The sequence below is a fragment of the Chelon labrosus genome (genome assembly GCF_963514085.1).
Source record: "Chelon labrosus genome assembly, chromosome: 11".
NCBI lineage: Eukaryota > Metazoa > Chordata > Actinopteri > Mugiliformes > Mugilidae > Chelon > Chelon labrosus.
The window spans coordinates 15182939-15195996 of NC_140344.1; the positions used below are offsets into that span (position 1 = coordinate 15182939).

General features: G+C 41.5%; 3 protein-coding genes across 4 annotated transcripts; 1 reads left to right on the forward strand and 2 right to left on the reverse strand.

The window, feature by feature from the left end:
* Positions 1 to 398: 398 nt before the first annotated feature.
* On the reverse strand, positions 399 to 3878 carry tspan3a (tetraspanin 3a). The gene is made up of 7 exons (XM_084555748.1): positions 3699 to 3878; positions 2713 to 2904; positions 2437 to 2511; positions 2147 to 2248; positions 1882 to 2034; positions 1701 to 1784; positions 399 to 1177 (listed from the first exon to the last, which is right to left on the reverse strand). Exons 1-7 carry the CDS (start codon positions 3768 to 3770, stop codon positions 1085 to 1087), a joined length of 771 nt encoding a protein of 256 aa, XP_084411874.1. The 5' UTR covers positions 3771 to 3878; the 3' UTR covers positions 399 to 1084.
* A 768-nt stretch (positions 3879 to 4646) lies between these two features.
* Positions 4647 to 5525, reverse strand: ch25hl1.2 (cholesterol 25-hydroxylase like 1, tandem duplicate 2; the record flags this gene model as incomplete). Its single annotated transcript, XM_084555336.1, has 1 exon — positions 4647 to 5525. The coding sequence occupies one exon, from the start codon at positions 5523 to 5525 to the stop codon at positions 4692 to 4694; it is 834 nt and encodes a 277-aa protein (XP_084411462.1). The 3' UTR covers positions 4647 to 4691.
* Positions 5526 to 6383: 858 nt separating this feature from the next.
* Positions 6384 to 12874, forward strand: LOC311495563 (uncharacterized protein). 2 transcript variants are annotated; one of them, XM_084555057.1, is made up of 13 exons: positions 6384 to 6595; positions 7009 to 7107; positions 7290 to 7913; positions 8670 to 8729; positions 8819 to 8871; positions 8958 to 9102; positions 9206 to 9582; positions 9667 to 9895; positions 10047 to 10161; positions 10389 to 10497; positions 10588 to 10699; positions 11135 to 11247; positions 11355 to 12874. In XM_084555057.1, the coding sequence occupies exons 3-13, from the start codon at positions 7302 to 7304 to the stop codon at positions 11422 to 11424; spliced, it is 1995 nt and encodes a 664-aa protein (XP_084411183.1). In that variant the 5' UTR covers positions 6384 to 6595; positions 7009 to 7107; positions 7290 to 7301; the 3' UTR covers positions 11425 to 12874. The 2 variants fall into 2 exon arrangements, with proteins under 2 accessions (XP_084411183.1, XP_084411182.1); XM_084555056.1 differs by lacking the exon at positions 7009 to 7107 and having other exon boundaries at positions 6385 to 6595.
* The last annotated feature ends 184 nt before the right edge of the window (positions 12875 to 13058 follow it).

The window sequence follows — 13058 nt, forward strand, 5'->3', positions numbered from 1 at the left end:
TTGGGTCATGCGGGTGAGACGTTCGGTGTCTTTGGTTCAAAGGCATGTGGTCTACCGAGTAACCAAAGTGGAGTACCCTTAATTGCTATTTTCGGGCGCAATGGTTACGTCTGAGGTAGCAAGAGGTAGCAAAAGCAGATACAAATAGGTCTTAAGATTCTAGATATATTAGTCACAGTTGCATTGCTTAAGTTACAAGAAATGTATAATGACTTTAAAAGAAAACAAGATTAGCTCAAACCATTTGATTGGTGTAGAAGACCTCTTTACACCCCTCCAACGTGGCAAACAGCTCACCTTGGACCTGTCATTTTATGACCAAGATTACCTGATTTTACAGCGACAACACCCACCCGGTTAACAGTTAAAGAAGAAAAAAATCAATTTCTGACACAGACCAATGAACCAGAAAAAAAACTCTTTAATTTCACACTTTCACCTTTTGAATTTAATATACATTCTTGAGTCTTGCCACTGCTACTTATCAGCAAACCATACTCTAAAGCTACCATCAGCAGACTGTCGCCGGGGCAAAGAAAAGAAAAGCTACGAGAGAAAATCTTTCTTGAGTTGAGAATGTGTTGCTACTTCAAATACCCGACACGGGAAAGGAAAGACAAGCAAGAGATTGTTAACTTACATGGTTTACACTCAAAAAACAAGCTGTGCAACTGACTTGGGCTGTGGTTTGTCTTGACAGAACACTGCTGGTGAAAGGTGAGGTTACAACCGTTAGTGAGATATAATAGTAGTCGTCATAGTAGGGTAGTATTAGCCGTGGAGGTAAAATGATACTCTGTCATTCAAGTACATCATAACAGATTTAAAAACACATTGTGCAAACTAACATGAGGAACTGACCAAATTTAATACATGACTTAAAAAGGTTTGAGGTCTTATCCTCGTGCCATGTTTAGAGTTTTGCTCTCACCGGCCTTTATAAAGAATTTGGCCAAAAGCTTTTTGGAAAAACAGGTAATATATATATATAGGTTTACAGTAGTTAGTATTGTAATAGATTATTTTCATGCTTTTCACCTATGACGCAGAAAACTCTGTTACTGTGAGAGAGAAGTGTTCTCCTTTACGCACTGGTGCCCCCCGTGATAAGAAGCTCGTAGGCAGGATCTCTGCTTCGGCGGCACAGCACGATGCACGCGCACAACATCCCCAGCATCTGGAGCAAAGACACAGGGTGCAGCGTCATGTCAGTATACGTCGATCTTGCCGTGACATTATGACTGACAAGCCTCGTGCAGTGGAATATTTTTCTCATTACCTCAAAAGTGCATCAAAATAAACAGGCCAGGTTATTTATAATTAACTCAGCACTTCACTTCTAGTGCAACTGTGACAGCTGGGAAGAAAAATAACATCATCTTGTCTGCTTTTAAATGAGAAACATATAACTAACATCCTGTGGAGTAATGCAGGTGAGCAACAGCAAATTTGTATTCATGCTTTTGTGACCGTTATTTATATCTTCCACCAAAAAAAACAAAGCACTGATCTATTTTATCTCTGAAATAACTGTGGTTTGAGGGCGACAAAAGTAAAAAAAAAAAAAAAATCTGAAAATGCTGCTGGACGCCTGTCACTTTTTACTCACACCTCACAGTCCGCTTGCTTTAAAGGTGCCGTACTCCACCTTTAATATCTAAAACTGTACAGAACGAGGGGCCTTGATAGAAGTTAAATACCTGGATGGCAGCAAATGTCAGTGCAGTCCAGATGACGTACATCATGATTTCCTTCAGCTTCTTCACGACCAGAGCCTCACAACCCTACAAACAAACAATGTTCAAGCATGTGAAACTGGGAGGGTGGGGTGGGGTGTCTATTTTAAAAACTAAACGTGACTTTTTTTTAGTGTTTGTTTACTTCTTGGTAGAGATCTTCAGGATGAGTAAGGGACCCCGTGCAGCTCCCAGTGTTAGTTTTGCAACAGCTGATGGGTACACTGTTGTTTTTAGATTCTTCATACCAGTGTGTGTACTGCCAGTCTGAGTAGTTGTGGATCCCACAACACTGGAGCTGAAAATTAAAATTGAAGAGTAGTGTCAGCTACTTGCAAATCAACACGTGGCTGAAACAACACCAGAGCACAGGATTAAACAGATAAAGGAAGCAAGATTTTTGTCCTCACCTGTCTCTGAACATAGTCGATGGCGCGGCTCTGGGCATTGCTGTTGGTGCCGTTGTACTCGTCATAAACTTTTTTGATAGAGCTATTAACTTCATCTTCAACCTGGCAACGGTTAACAAGTGTGACACTAAATATTTGCAGACACTCCTTGGGCAATATCCACATGACAGCAAACACAATGTACACATTTGATTAAGTTATCATGACTGATTATCCGGGCGCTACAAGTCAAGTAACAAACCAGGCCAAGAGAAAACATTTGTGCACTGGTGTGTGTTTGCATTTCTCACCTTTGCTCTGTAAATGTATCCGAGAACCACCACTGCCACTTCCGTCATGAAAACCAGCAGGAGAATGACGACAAACTGTGGGTTGAATTTCAAGGTTTAAGATACAGACCCTTTTAAAAAGCACACTGTCTGCATCTTGAGCCTGTTCAGGTTACCTTCGTCATACCTACTAGTCATACATAGCAGTTCAACCACTTGTGATAAATGTGGTCTTTCTTGTCACGCATCTGGAAATACTGCTTGTACTGTTGTATTGCTGTTAACTTAATTACTGACCGTTGTAAGTCCACAGTAGCTCTCTCTCACTGTGGCACAGCATCCAATGAGCCCAATAATAAACAGGAGGGCTCCGACCCCAATGATGACTACCGCTGGGATGAGTGTGTACACGTCTTCGAAGAAGTGATCGTAGTCATCATATGTAATGAAGACATAGGCTCCAACATAGCACAGGATGCCGGCAGCTGCCTGTGGGTGACAACAGAAAACTCAATACTCACCAGAAGATATAAATAGTTGGTAACACGGAAATAAAACAAAAAAATCATGACACTGCAAATCAGGGTTTTCCATCTGTGTCTTGTCTTTCCTTAGTTAGATACTCCTTCCTGAATTAAATACTCATATGTACAGTGTGCATCATAGTAGACAACTATGATGCCATGTCAGAAATTACCACATTCTGTAGGATCTGTTCATGGAATATAACCCAACAGATGTAATTATATATAATGTAGAATATAAGAAATTAAAGTATTTTTTAAGTGTGATCTGAATACTTCCAAAACTGTTCTTAAACACTTGATGTGATGTGCATCATTTTGACTGACTCGACCCGCAGCTTTCAGAAAGACCTGCCCAAACAAACTGCCCAGACATCATGAGTATTTATTTTGAGCTAGCCCAGCTGTTTTTTTGTGTTATTGCTGAATCACGTTCTCTGTTTGGTGGATTTAGGTTAATCCACTTCTCAAAGAGGGGAGGGGGGTCAAAAAGTGATAGTTTAACTTCAGCAAACAACGGGTCGTTTAACTCTAAAACTTAGCGAAATGCGTGGTAACGAATTCTCGGCTGGAAATTACTGCTCCTATTGAACAATATCTCTTGAATATAGTCTTTCCCACTACCTCATGCAAGTAATCCCTCCCCAGCTGCTGCCGCTATTTTAGCGGCTGCCTGCCTGCACACACAACAAGCTAGCTAGCTAGCTAGCCGGCTCATTGTGACGCACGTTTAAAACTGACCAAAACCTTCAAACTTACCCAAAATATCAGGTTCAGGAAGACCAGGACCGTCTTGGACGAGGTCATACCACACTGTCCCATCTTCAACATGGGGATTTATTTCCGTTCTTGAAGGAAAATGTTTCAAGTCTCTACTCAGACATGTCCCGGCCAGCTGCACCTTCCACACTCCATAACACAGCTCTGAGTGCAGCAGCGCCACCAACACAAACACAATTACAACAACGATGAACTTAACCACCCTCCACCGGGGGTGAAAGGGTTTTATACACCTATTAACCAGAATATTATTTATGCATTTATTCTCCATAGCTAAAAGTATTTATTTGTGATATATTACTAATAAAAAAATGTTGAGTTCAAATAAATGTCATTAGACAAACGTGCTTTGACGACATCTAGTGGCAGATTATATAATTGTGTTTTTAATGTGCTAGTCCCTCAAGCATGAAACATTTATCAGTAGCAGTCTGGAGTTACTGATCAGTTTTCATGACCTCAAAAATTTAAGAAGCTACTGTCTCAGATTCAAGGTAGGCTAATTTGTGAGGTAAAGCATACTAATCTAAAGTGAGTGGTCACTGAAAGAAAATACAGTGTCAATTTTGTTGCGAAGATAGGCTATGTTCAACTATATTAAACGTATAATAAGTGACATTCTTGCTGTGATGATTTAAAGTGAATGATCAAATGATTTTGTCTCTGGTCTTGAATACATATGTATTAGAATAGGTGAGAATATAATGTAAGCAATTACCAAAGCTCAGGATCATGTTCAAAGTAAAGAAACCAGACACAGATGCATTTATAGTCATTTTATATTATTTAGATAGTCCAGATGGCATATTTATTAAAAGAAAGCTACAGGAAACTCCAAGCACAATGTTACATGCCTCCTTTTGCATGAAAAGGGAAAAGTAGGCTACATTTATTTCTTTAAATCTATATAAGAAACTAGCACACCAACATAAATACACATGTCTATTTAGCTGCTGTCACTTGTGCAATAGTTTAATTCATAGCAGTAGAGAAGCTGGAATCAGCATGCGTGCCAAATATTTTGTCCCAGTGACTGAAGTGAGGTGCGAAGTTGGTGTTGGGTTTCTGATGGTGCACATCGTGTTGGCTGGGCCCTCCGTAGATACCATACGGTATCAGACGTGAAGTGGACCAGGGGAAATCATAGCCGCAGTGATCCTCTATGGAAACGTACACATGTACAACCATGAAGGTCCATGTTGTGAGTAGATGACATCTCAGGATCACAGGATTCAGGGTGGTCCAAAAGCCCACCGTGACCAGCTCCCAGCCACCAAGGCACTGAGTGGCGAGAGCAAAGGGTGATGAGTAATTATGATGGATGGCGTGGAAGGTGACATATAGCCAGCGGATCCTGTGATGAAGCAGGTGCCAAATGAAGTACTGGAAGTCAAAGAGAAGGAGGTTGCCTATCACCCCGGCAATCAGCTCCAACAGGGATGGAGCCTCATCCGGGAGGTCCACCGGCGGCCTCCATGCCCACTGTGCCACGGACGCCGGGAACACGAGAAACACATGGTTGTACAAGGTGACGCCCGCACAGTGCATCAGTGTCGAAGCTGTTGGCTGACGGCTCGGTTGTATCTTGAATTTCTGAACGTTCGCCCACCTGTCCCCCATGATGTCACAGACAAGAAAAGGGATGCAGAAAACAAAGTATGACGAGACAGTCAGCACAATGGGGAAGAGAGGAGATCTCAAATAATCTCTGTAGTTGAGCCTCAGGCTGTCCCACAGAGGCTGCAGCAATGAGTTTTTTCCTGAGCAATTTCTCCAAAAGTCTACGCTGATATCTGCAAGACTCATCCTGAAGTTAAAAATATAAAACGAGTCAGAAGAATGCAGGCTCTTCAGCCAGAAACAGCAGCTTTGGTGGACAATTTATCCCATGAGTTTCTACTTGTGACGAGTCCTCTTTCTGGCGTCAAGTGACAGCAACAAATTATTCATACACCATGGGTGACCGGTAACATATAGTTCTCAACACGATACACTGTCCAGCATACAAACATTATTTGAAAAACATTTACCCCTGCAAACTTCCTGTTATCACTGTGTTTCCCTTCATGTTATTATTATTACTATGTATTTATTTTGCCATTTCCACCAACACGTAGCAAACTTTTTTTGGATTTAAAAATGAGAGACAGCAAGAATATTATATTAGAGGAGAAAAGGAGACACTAAAATGAGGACGAAGTGTATAAATACAGATAGACTAATCTATATCACAGCTAACTATACAGTCTGAGCAATATTTTGGGGAAAATCTATAAACCAAATTTGATTACATATATATTTTGCTACAAATGTATATACAGGGGCCACAAGTAAAATTTAGGAGGAGTGTTTCTCCAGCACTTTGAGATATATCTATGTTATTTAAAGATTTCATGCTCAAAGGCAAGTCAGCATGTTTTATTTTTTTTTAATTACTCAGAAAACAACTAGATGAACCTCATATTCTGATAAGGATCATGTGATTATAAACAAATCTCCAGCTTCTAAAAGGACTTATTTGTGGCGGGTGCTGTTCACACAAACTCCAAGGCCAGTGCTGAACGTTGCACCTCCACGGCTGAAGAGGGCGACAAAGCAAACTGGAAACCTTTCGATAACCTGTGACCGAATTCTACATGACAATCACAACAAACACAGTCGTTCGGTCACATCACGAAACCTGCCGTTACCCCAAACGAATCAGAACCGTTGGTCGCACGTGATGACGCAAAATTGCTGCGCTGTCGTCTCCACCCAACAGATCGACAGTAGTCGCCTGACAGGAAGAAAGGCCACATTTAAAGGTCTTTTTTAACACTTGTGGTCTTATCATTTCACTGAATAAAACCTTACACGGACCTCTGGAGACACTTGAGGTAATGTCATATTCCCACAATAATAACTCATTTTTGTCTAAAGGAAGTGAGCAACATTATAGGGACACATTTCTCAAACCGTGAGGAAAGTTGTTCTAACTTTGCTTAATTAATAACTAAATAGATAAACATGGGGGTAAATGTCTACGCCGTTTTATGGCGCTTCAATACACTTCCAGATGGTGTAATAAATAGACTAGGGTTATGTTATATAAAACATGTATGGTTAATGTCGCTGTAACACATACAGTATTTTATACCGATTAATCATGTTGAGTTATAAAACAGGATAATCAAGTCCAACTGGCCATAGTCCATCGACTTGTAAATGCCTGAGGGATAAACGGGCTGGTATTGTTATTTGGCCAGGCTTTTTTATTACATCAGTTTATGTTTTTTTTCATATATTACAGCATAATCAGCATTAAACTGGATTACACCCTGGTGTTTGATTGACCATGAGTGAAACCGATGGGGGTAAACTGTGCTCCATCATAATATTGTGACTGCAGGTATAAATGTGAGCAATAAAGCTCAGTCTAATATTTTCAGAGTCACAATTAGATATTATTTTGTTTTAAGGGGTCAAATGTTTTAGTATTCTTCCCGAACACTTAGTGTTAATACATTAGTCGTAGTAGATAATACTTCTCCCTAACCTTTGTGAGACATATTTATGTATTAATTCACACAGATATCAACAACAATGGGGAACGACGAGGAAGAGACGGTGGAAGAAGCTGAATCTAAGCCAGTTCTTCAAACGCAGCAGCTGTGTCGCTTCTTCTCTCAAGGAAGACATTGCAATTTTGGGAAGAAATGTAAATTTCTCCACGTAAGAGGTGACGACAAAGCTCATGAGAATAAAACAGCGAGGACACCCGGCTTGTCAGATGCCATGCCTCCAAACTCACAGGACCCTGGTGGATATGCGGGCCACAGGCCACCACCCACTGATAACGCCATAGCTGCCCCAGCGGCATCCCGCCGCCCCTGTCGCTACTTTATCTCAGGCCACTGCACCATGGAGGACAGATGTCGCTTCTGGCATCCACCGGAGTTGCCACCAGTGGATGACCAGTCTTTTCCTGGCAATCGTACGAGAGCTGCACCGAGGTTTCCACCAGTGTCTCGGCCCGGTCTTCTCCATGAGGTGAAGCTGTGTGACATGACAGAGGATATCGCCAAGCAGCTACGAGACACCGAGGTCAAGCAGTTGCAGAAGCGCTTTCCCAAAGATCAGCTGATTATTCAGGAAAGAAGTGACGGAAAAGTTACTTATTACAGGGCAACAGTCTGCCCCACTGATCCAGACTGGGTAAATACTACCTTCCCTTTGTCCCTTGAGAGTTTCGCGGGAAAAATCCACTTACATATCACTTCTTTAATACACCACATCTCAGTTTTTAATTTGTGAGACAAATCCCTTCTTAACTGAAAACCATTCCTGCACTATGAAAGAACCTAATACAATTATGCAGGATTTGTATTATTCAACTGCTCCATTGAGATTTAGTTTAGCCCATTTCCTTCTAATGGAAATGGGGTAAAGAACTTCTTAAACTCTGGCTCTTGGAACTCATTTGAAACAAGTTATTGGAGAGTTGCATTTGCTATTCTAGATAGATAGATAGATAGATAGATAGATAGATAGATAGATAGTTTCTTTATTAATCCCAAACCGGGAAATTCCTCTGTTGCAGCAGCAATGTACAGGCATTCAACCATACATAAATATAACAAGAGCTAAAAATCAACAATAAAAATAGAGAACTGAAAAAGACAAAAAGTATACACAATATTAACAGAATTATAAGATAAGTGAATAAGTGAATATTAAAAGTGAATATTAAAAATTGCAATTCTACCACATCTTTATGATGTTTCTACAAAGTCAAACCAAGTACAACATTTGAATGAATGAATATATATTGCCATGCCACATTTGAATCCACCTAATAAGCATGGAAGACATGTTTATCCATATTTTCCTAGCACATGTCATGCTTTGGTTTGATGCAAGTACTTTGTTTTGTTTCCTGGAAATAAATTAACTTTGCATTTTCAATTACAGCCTTTTGATCTGAAAGAAATTGATATCATGGTCAGCTTTCCAGACAATTACCCACAAGAGGTAAAGACCAGTGCAGTCTCTCTAATATACTATGCAATCATTTTCTAATATGGAAAGAAAATCTCATTGCCTAGATATATTTTCCACAGATTTTTACATTGGACGTACCACTGGATCAGGAGCTGCCACCAGTAATGGCAAGGTAAAGCTTTATTTTAACACTTAATGTTTTTTGTCATCGACTTTGACCGCAGTTACAATCGTGTCCATTAATGTTTGACTGCGTAGACGCGTAGAGGAAGCATCACTGGAGTGGCTTCAAGCCAAGCATGCAACCAATCAGCTTCTGGGAAAGGTAGAGCTGCTTTTCCTGCCCTTCCTTCGCTGGCTAGATCGCAGCTTGGAGCGACTGTTTACCGAAGGAGCCAGGCAGGTGAGGCCTTTCGCGCTGCGTGTTTGTGCTTGTGTTTCTGTTATTTGAATATACTGAAGTAATTGTACATTTCCAATGTGTCTTGATGTGAATTCATTTGCAGTTGAAAAAAGACATCGATTTAGAAAAAGCTGGGCTGCAGTTCATACCATATCAGGAGCTCCAGGCAACAGCGTGTGAAAGATCTGATCCTGCGTCTGACGCTGCTGCTGCAGATGCACACGAGGACACCTGTAATGCGGGAGAAGTGGAAAAGACAGAAGCTGAGATGCCAGTGGAGGGAGGGAAGTTAGAGCAGCAGGAGAGTCTGGGTGGTGATGAAGGGCAACGGCAGCAAGAGGAAGCGAGTCATCTGGTGGAGAACATTAAGATCAGGGATCCTCGCAGAGGCACGGAGATGAAGCTGCTGGGACTGAGGCTGGGAGAGAACACAGCCACTGTAGTTGCTCAACAGATCACTGTGTGTCTTCAGTGTAATAGGTAAAGGAAATAAACAGTCACATGACAGATCTGATCCTTAGTTGTAAACCTGAGGCTGTAGGTCTGTGCCCGTGCTGTCTACAGGTGTAAAGTGACTGCAGACTTGACGCTCAATGGAAGGACACCCTGCGCAGCCCAGTGTGGAAAGTGCAATGCGAGTATAGATGCTGCATTTCGGCCCTGCATGCTTCACCATTACAGCAGCGTCCTGGGATACCTGGACCTCCACAACGCTGCACCTGCCGACCTCGTACTTCAGGAGTGTGAACTCTCAGTGGGCTGCCTCAGCTGCTCGCAGGAGTGCCCGGTGCAGGTGATGAAACATGACGTGCTTAACACTAACCTCTATTATGTGAACATCATTCCTGTAAATTGCCATCAGGTAAAGCTGAAGTATATATTGATGAGCTCTGACCTTCTCTAAACTCGTCTTTTTTTTTTTTTTTGTCTTTATTCTCCCACAGAACCTTTTCTATGGACAAACAAAGGAGTTTAATTGCGAACACTGCCACAGCAAACTCAGTGTCCTGGTTGAGAGCACAAGATTCCAGTATATTCAGCCTCAAACCACCAAAACAGGTCAGAGCTCACCTACATTTGCTTTTAGCAGGATAAACAAAGATTTAAAATCTTACTGCAACACACTGCCACAGTTGGCTCTCTAACCAGTATTACATCACATTATTGTTTTAAAAGCAACACTGTGCAAAAAAGATTTTTGGATTAGACATTTACTCATTGACAGGCTTAAATACGACACTGGTAGACTTTCAGAAATGCTGATATTTTATTCCTCGTTTGTGCAGGTCCAAGTGTAAATTACAAGACAATCAGAGATCCTGCCGTTCAAAAGGGGAAACCACTGCCAGAAAAGGGAACATGCAAACATTACAAACAGAGCCATCGCTGGCTGAGGTATCATCCTCTCACTTCACATGATATGTGATATGGGAGCACGTAAAAAGTCATGCAGGAGCTGTGAAAGCTTTGTGCTCGTGTTGCCAGGTTTCCCTGCTGTGGCCGGGCTTACCCCTGCGATGTGTGCCACGACGAGAACCAGGACCATCCCATGGAACTCGCCACCAGGATGATTTGTGGCTACTGTGCCAAAGAACAGGTGGGCTGTGGACTTGGCATTGCGTTACATTTTATCAGATCAACACCCTTCAGACTAGCAAAGAGCAAAAATATTACTCTCTTCAGTCCCTGCCACTATTTAATCAGGTCATTTACACAAGCAACAACTGTTCATAACAGTAATCCTATTCTGTTAGAACAAGAGCTTACATGTCATGCCTACATTTCATTCTAAGTCAAATAACGGTTTGTTCTTGATGATCTCTTTCATCAAGAACAGAACATCAAGTAGAGGAAATTAGAATTAAAATTTTGGCAGGAAAAAAACAGGAGCAAGATCCGTTACAGAGAAGTAGATGGCCTCTATCAGAGATGCATATTTATCATTCTTTCATTTTATAATACAAATTGTGGATGCTAAACGTTGCCTGTGTAGAGTTTTTGAACGTAACCCACATCGTGTTTGCTGTTGCAGCCGTACGGCAACGGAAAGCCCTGCATCAGCTGTGGGAGCATGATGACAAGAGGCACCCGCACCAGCCACTGGGAGGGAGGACTTGGATGCAGAAGCAAAGTCAAAATGAGCAGGTACGTCTAACTAATGAAGTTAAAGGTTTACGCTGCCTTTACTGATGATGGCTGTAGACATTTTATTCATTCATTTAGTCTAAGGGCTTGTTTTTCTTTCACTTCAGAAATGATCGACAGAAATATGCCAACACCAACAAAACGGTTTCAAGGAAGGCAGCCGGCGAGAAGAAGTAGCTGGCGAAGAGGAGACGTCAGTAAAGCATTCATTTGCGTGAATTTTTGGCGTTACGATACATAATTACGATACGATACAAACCATGATTTCGCTGGAATTGTCAACAATAAATCAACTTGTTATGATCCAAGATTCAAGAGTCTTTATTGTCATATGCTATGAAACAATGCAGCATCATTACCAGCAATGAAAGTGTTGATACGTGGTACCAAGCAAAATAGTATAAAAACAGAATAAGAGCGGACTCGTGCATGTGAATGTGTGCGCGAGGCAGCTCAGCAGTTCAGAAGCCTGATGGATTGTGGGTAGAAACTGTCTCTGAACCTGCTGGTTCGAGTCCAGGTGTTCCAAAACCTCCTGCCAGACGGCGGGAGTGTAATCAGTCTGTAGCGTGAGAGGCTGGGGCTCAGAGAGGATCCGCTGTGCCTTTCTCCTGCAGCGCTGCTGGCTGTAAATGTCCTGAATGGCCGTCAGCTCCGACCTGGTCATGCGCTGGGCTGATTTCACCACCCTCTGCAGCCGCAGGAAGAAGAGGTGCTGCCTTGATGCCTTTAGGTTTGTGCCCGTGTGTCATGACCACCTGAGATCCTCACTGATGTTGATACCCAGGAACCTGAAGCAGCTGACTCTCTCCAGTGCTGTTCCCATCGATGTGGATAGGCGCTCGTCCTCCTCCTTGAAGCGTCCTGTCGTCCACAATCATCTCCTTGGTCTTGCTGACGTTGAGCAGGAGGTTATTGGCATTGTACCATCGGACTCCAATAGTGCACAATTGTCACTTTAATTCTGCTGTATATTGTTTTCTATATTTATATTACTTACTTGCCTATTTTTTTTTCTTATACTTAGTTAGCAAGTTTTATTCTATTTTTATACTTTTACTGTTTCTGCAATTGGCCTGCATCGGAACCAGGGGTAACTAATTTCGTTCCACCTCATGTACCAACATGTGTGAAATGACAATAAACTCCCTGAATCCTTGAATCCTTGAGTGCCGTCAGTTCCCTCACCTCCACACTGATCATCCAGTGTTAATATTCCAACCTGATATTTAAAGCCTGAAAACTTAATGTGGATTGAGTTGGAGGACTTTGTTTGAACCATAAAGTTATTTTGCAGATATGTTTAGTGTGTATTTATATTATAAAAACTAAATACAGTAATGTAGACACACAGGGTAAGGAACAAACATCTGCAGGTCATTTGATCGTGTTACGTATTAACACACAGCCTTTTCAATTCAAGTTGTTCAGCTTTTAACATAGCTGGTCAGGCTAATCCTCTTATAACAGGAGAATGCATTGCACAAGTAAAGAGGTAGATACTGCTTTAAGTTATCTATAAAAACAAAATGTAGACTTCTGTCTGGCTGTTTTGTATCAGCATCTAAATCCTGTAGAAAATACTGGCACTGCACAGAGCTTTCTGATAATATATCATGATTATCTAAGATGTATAGAGACAGTGTTACATGCTGTGTAAACAGCTTGATCAGCCCTAAAATAAGATGCTCTGTAAAATGTAGAGAAATTAAAAAGGAAACAAAATGCAACTTGGATTGGGCCTCTGAAATATTTGGGGCATTCATGTTTACAAAAAATGTTTTTGTCCTAATTTCTCCCATGCGTGACAA